Source organism: Numida meleagris, chromosome 13, assembly GCF_002078875.1.
Source record: "Numida meleagris isolate 19003 breed g44 Domestic line chromosome 13, NumMel1.0, whole genome shotgun sequence".
NCBI classification, from domain to species: domain Eukaryota; kingdom Metazoa; phylum Chordata; class Aves; order Galliformes; family Numididae; genus Numida; species Numida meleagris.
Genome location: NC_034421.1, coordinates 13,150,241 through 13,155,446, shown reverse-complemented (window position 1 = coordinate 13,155,446; position 5,206 = coordinate 13,150,241). Strand labels below are relative to the sequence as shown.

Sequence of the window (5,206 nt, the reverse complement as noted above, 5' to 3'; positions counted from 1 at the left end):
CCCCCCCGGGGGGTGGGGGGGAGAACCCGGGTCCGCCCCGCCCGTGTGACTGGGGAGCCCGGGAGCGCCCTGCCTGGGAGCTGGGGACGGCCTGCCCTGTCTGTGAGCACGGCGAGCCCGGAGGAGCCGTGTCCGCGTGCTCGGGGACGCCCGACTCGTGGGCGCCCTGCCCTTCCTGCGGGTCTGGGGACGTGGAGTGCGTCCCAGCTGCGAGCCTGGGAGCTCAGCGTCACCCTGCGCTGCCCGTGAGCTTGGGGAGCCCCGGGGATGCCGTGTCTGTGAGCTCGGGGAGCTGAGGGTCACCCCTACCTGCGAGATCGGGGAACCCGGTCCGTGCTGCCTGGGGGCTCGGGGACACCCTGCCCGGGAGGTCAGCGCCTTGCCTGCAAGCTTTGGGGAGTCCCAGGGAAGCCCTGCCTGTGAGCTGAGGAAGCTCGGGGACACCCTGCTGAGCTCTGCCACCCTGCCCTCGCTGCAGGCGTGGGGAACCCGGGCACACCCCGCCTGCAAGCACAGGGAGCCCAGGAGCAGCCTGCCTGCTGGCTTGGTGTCACCCTGCCTTGCCTGTGAGCTTGGGGAGCCCTGGGGATGCCTGCGAGCTCAGGGACACCCAGGCTGTGAACTTGGTGACCTGGGTGCAGTGACCTCAGGGACACCTTGCCCTGCCTGCGAGCTTGCAGAGCCCTGGGGATACCTGTGAGCTCAGGAGGCTTAGGAATGGCCTGCCTGCGAGCTCAGGGACGCCCCACTTGTGTGCTCAGGGACACGCTGCCTTTCCTGCAGTCTGGGGAGCCCAGGTACATCCTTCCTGTGGGCTCAGTGTCACCCTGCATTGCCTGCAAGCGTGGGGAGCCCCAGGGATGCCATACCTGAGAGCTCAGGGAGCCTGGGGACACCCCGCTGAGAGCTCGGGGTGCTCGGGGATGCCCTCCCTGCTGCAAGCACCCTCCCCACCAGCGCACACAGCCCCATGCATCCCCTGAGCAGGATGGTGCCAGCTGGCCCTGACCCCCTGCAGTTTTGCTTCCCTTGAAGTCCAGGTGAGCACAACGTCCTGCTGGGCTGCACCAGGGTGCCACCACACAGCTGGGGAGGGAGGGATCAGTTCTGCTTGCCCAGCCCTCACCTTGTGTCCAGGCGCACTGAGGTGCAGGGATGGAGCTGCGGACCCTTTGGGCTTCATCTGCCCTGGCTTTATGGTGTGGGCACCTGGGACAGCCACCAGCATGTCCCACCGTGGCTGTGCTGTGCACCGTGGGCAGGTACGGGCGGGCAGTGGCCGGGCACCACGTGGAGTGAGCACCCGCTCCTGGGGCGGCAGCTTCTGAATCGAGGCCTTTCTTTTTCTCCTTTCTGTATTTAGCTGTCACTTTTTAAAGTCTCTTCCCAGGAAGAGCAGCTGGGGAAGGTTACGAGAGGTCCGCCACCGAGGAAGCGGGCTCTTCCTCTTCCTTTTCCATTTCAGAAGCTGCTTCTATGCTGCCTGGCCCTGGCGGGCTGTAAGCTTCCCCGTGTGGGGCTGCAGCTGGGCACTGGCCTTGGCGGCGGCCCCGCAGCCATCCTTGGGCCTTGGTGGGGGTCAGTCTCTCTGGGACCCCTTGGTGGGGTCACCGTGCCGTGCCGCTGGCCTTTGGCACCACTTGGCACCTGGATGCGTCTTAATGCACCGCGTGGGGCCAGCGCTGCCTTGCACCTCTTATCTGCCCCGTGCCGGCCGCCTGCCCCTGGTGTTTTGTCTGCGGTGTTGCGTGGCCCTGGCTGTGCCACGGGGTCGGGCTGCAGCGTGCGTCACCGCGTGCCCGGCTGTCACCCGGCAGCCAGGGCTTGGTACCGTCACATCGCTGTGCTCTGCGTGGGGTCGGGTGAGATGCAGGGCCGCGTGCTGCCCCTTCCCCTCCTGCTGTGGATCCGCTGCGTTCTGCACACCCGCTGCCCGTGGTGCTGGGATTTCAGCTCGCCGTGCTGACTCAGGGCCCCCAAAGGAGCCGAGCAGGGCGCAGACCCGGACCCCCATCCCTGGGGCGTTTCCCGGCCCAGCTGCGGGGCGAGGGCGCGCAGGAAGCAGGCAGGAGCTGCGGCTTTGGGCGGGACGGGGGCTTCTCCGCCGGGAGCTGTCAGCTGGAAGCCATCAGTGGGGCGGAGAGAGCCGCCTTCTCAGGGCCACACACGCCGGTGGCCCCGCGGGGACGCAACCGGCGGTCCCAGCCAGCACGTGGGCACAGCGCGGCACCGCTGTGATGCCGGCTTTGCTGGTGGGGTGTCCGCCAGTCCCCTTCCTCCCAGCATTCCAGAGCTGCCCTGTGGGTGTAGGGTTATTCCCAGCTCGCTTCCATCCAGCCGCTCCCCGTCCTGCCCCGGGATGGGTTTTGTTGCGGAGCGAGGTGGTCCCCGCGGTGCGCGCGTGGGTGCGTCCCCCCCAGCCCTAATGCTTGAGCCCCTCTCGCAGCCTGGCCAACATCCCATTGACTCCGGAGACCCAGCGGGACCAGGAGCGGCGGATACGCAGGGAGATCGCCAACAGCAACGAGAGAAGGCGGATGCAGAGCATCAATGCCGGCTTCCAGTCGCTGAAAACCCTCATCCCGCACACGGACGGGGAGAAGCTCAGCAAGGTAAGAGGGGAGTCGGGGCCACGGCCATGGGAGATGGATGCACTGGAAGAGCTGAGCTGGGAGGAGGGACTGGAGGCTGTGCCGTGTGTGCCGCTCGCAGGGAACTCCTGTGGAGATGCTGGGTGGGAGCGGGGCTGGGTCCTCGCTCGGAGCCGGGGCGTGCTGCCTCACCGTGCCCCTGGCTCTCCGCAGGCGGCCATCCTCCAGCAGACGGCTGAGTACATCTTTTCCCTGGAGCAGGAGAAGACCCGGCTACTACAGCAGAACACCCAGCTCAAGCGGTTCATCCAGGTGGTGCCCCAGGGCGCTGGGAGGGGAAGGGATGGCCACAACTTTGGGTGGGCTCAGAGCATCACTGCTTCTCCTTGGGGTCTGGGTGAGACCCCCCCCATCCTAATAACTGCAGGGTGGAGATGTTTCATGCTCTCCTGGCAGGCCAGGGGACTAGATGGAGGCATTGGCCCCGTATGCTGCCCATGTCCCCAGGAGCCAGTTCTCTTTGCGACCCCCATGTTGGGATGGCCGTGGAGGTTTCCCTCTCCCCAGGAGCTCTGGGCCATGGGGGTGGGACTGGGGATGGCCATGAGAGTGGCACTGCCCACCCCTGGTCTGGATTGAGGGGAGCTCCCGTCTTCTGATACCGCATCCCCTTGGCAGGAGTTCAGCGGTTCCTCCCCAAAGCGGCGACGAGCGGAGGACAAAGACGAGGGCATCGGCTCACCGGACATCTGGGAGGATGAGAAGGCCGAGGACCTGCGGCGAGAAATGATCGAGCTCCGGCAGCAGCTGGACAAGGAGCGCTCGGTCCGCATGATGCTGGAGGAGCAGGTGAGGCCGTGGGGCCGGCACCGCCGTGGCTGTGCATGGGGAGGGCTCGCCCTCTAGCGGGCTGTGCCGTGGGGATGATGGAGCCATAGAGACGGAGGATGGTTGGTAGGGACCTCACAGCCCATCTGGTTCCAACCCCTGCTGTGGGCTGGCTGCCTCCCCCAGCTCAGGCTGCCCAGGGCCCATCCATGGTCTTGGGCACCTCCAGGGGTGGGGCACCCACAGCTCTGGGCAGCAGTGACAGGGCCTCACCGCCTTCCAAGTAAGGATTGTCCCCATGCTCATCCCTGCTCTCTGTCCCCACTTTGCCCACACCATGGCCCCGCAGACAGGGACAGCCCGGCTTGGGGTGCATGCAGGGCACGGGCTGCACTCCCCGCAGCACACCGGGTCCCTCTCTGCGCCAGGTTCGCTCGCTGGAGGCCCACATGTACCCCGAGAAGCTGAAGGTGATTGCTCAGCAGGTGCAGCTCCAGCAGCAGCAGGAGCAGGTGAGGTTGCTGCACCAGGAGAAGCTGGAGCGGGAGCAGCAGATCCGAACCCAGGTGAGCGCGGGTGCACCCCACTGCCCCTCCTGTCCCTGCAGCTTTCCTGTGGGATGTGCAATGCAGTGATGTACGGAGGTTAGGGCAGGTCCGTGATGCTCTTGGCACCTATGGGAGGCTGTGCTGTGTGCACAATGGTGCCCAGCAAAACTCTTGCCTTTATGGAGTAGGGAAGGGGTCGGTGCACGGCCGCCCTGCACGCAGCTCCAGGCTGCGCTCCCTGTGCCTGGGCCAGGAGGCAGATGGGCGTGGTGCCGGCTGCTGCCCGTGCTTCCGTCTGCTCTGCGCTGCTGCCCCAGTTTGGCGCTGTCCCTCGAGCTGGAGGATCCCAGTGTGGGGAGCTGAAAAGGCAGTGACAAAGCCTGGCTTTCTCTGCAGTCTGCCTTCTGCAGGGATGTTCCCCGCAGGATCCCTCCCGGCCGCCTCCCGGGGAAGTGCAGCCTATTTTTAGGTGAACTTTCCTTAGCCTCCTGCTAGGGCGGTTCTTCGCATCCGCTGTTTTAACGAGGAGCTCTGAGGGGTGCGGCGCGTTCCCAGCTGAGCGGGTCGGGCCGATGCGGAGTTAGTGAGCAGCGGCTGCTGGGGTTTGGCTTCAGCCTCTTGAAAGTCCAAAGCTTTAGGGTACGGGGATTTCTTTGAGCTCAGCCTCGTGCTTCTTGCTCTACCAAAGCAAAGTTGACCGCACCTTAACGTGTGTCCATGCAGGGCGTGTGGGCAGCAGCTGAGTTGCTGGTGAAGCTCTGATGCTCTCGGTGCTCTCCCCATCACCCCCTTGCCCGGGTGCAGGGGCTCCACAGCCCTGGGGCTGCCTCTCTCCTGGTTCTCTCCTTGCTCCAAGCCCATTATCTCATGTTTGAGTTGGGCACAGAGAGTGGCACAGCATCCCCAATGGCATGGGGACGGCAGGGTCGCACTGGGGAGTGGGGACCTTGGTGGCTGCTCCCCTGCGGCTCATGGCTCTGAGCGTGGAGTTTGGGGATGGAGCCCTCGCCCCGTGCTGGGTGTCCTGGAGGCTCACGGGGATGTTTGCTTTGTCCCCAGCTCCTGCCAGCACACGGTCCCCCAGCGCCCACCCACCACCCCACTGTGATCGTACCAGCGCCGCCTCCCTCCCATCATGTCACCGTGGTCACCATGGGCCCATCCTCGGTCATCAACACAGTCTCCACGTCCCGGCAAAACCTGGACACCATTGTTCAGGTAGAGAGCGCCGCTTTTGGG

At 65.7% G+C, this 5,206-nt stretch overlaps 1 protein-coding gene across 1 annotated transcript in view; it reads left to right on the top strand.

Moving 5' to 3' along the window:
• TFAP4 (transcription factor AP-4) overlaps nucleotides 1-5,206 on the top strand; it is an 8,983-nt gene that overhangs the window by 1,813 nt on the left and 1,964 nt on the right. Inside the window, exons 2-6 of the mRNA XM_021411762.1 lie at nucleotides 2,447-2,612; nucleotides 2,805-2,903; nucleotides 3,270-3,440; nucleotides 3,848-3,985; nucleotides 5,027-5,197. Of these exons, the coding sequence (XP_021267437.1) occupies nucleotides 2,447-2,612; nucleotides 2,805-2,903; nucleotides 3,270-3,440; nucleotides 3,848-3,985; nucleotides 5,027-5,197 (745 nt within the window). The remainder of the gene's footprint in view (nucleotides 1-2,446; nucleotides 2,613-2,804; nucleotides 2,904-3,269; nucleotides 3,441-3,847; nucleotides 3,986-5,026; nucleotides 5,198-5,206) is intronic.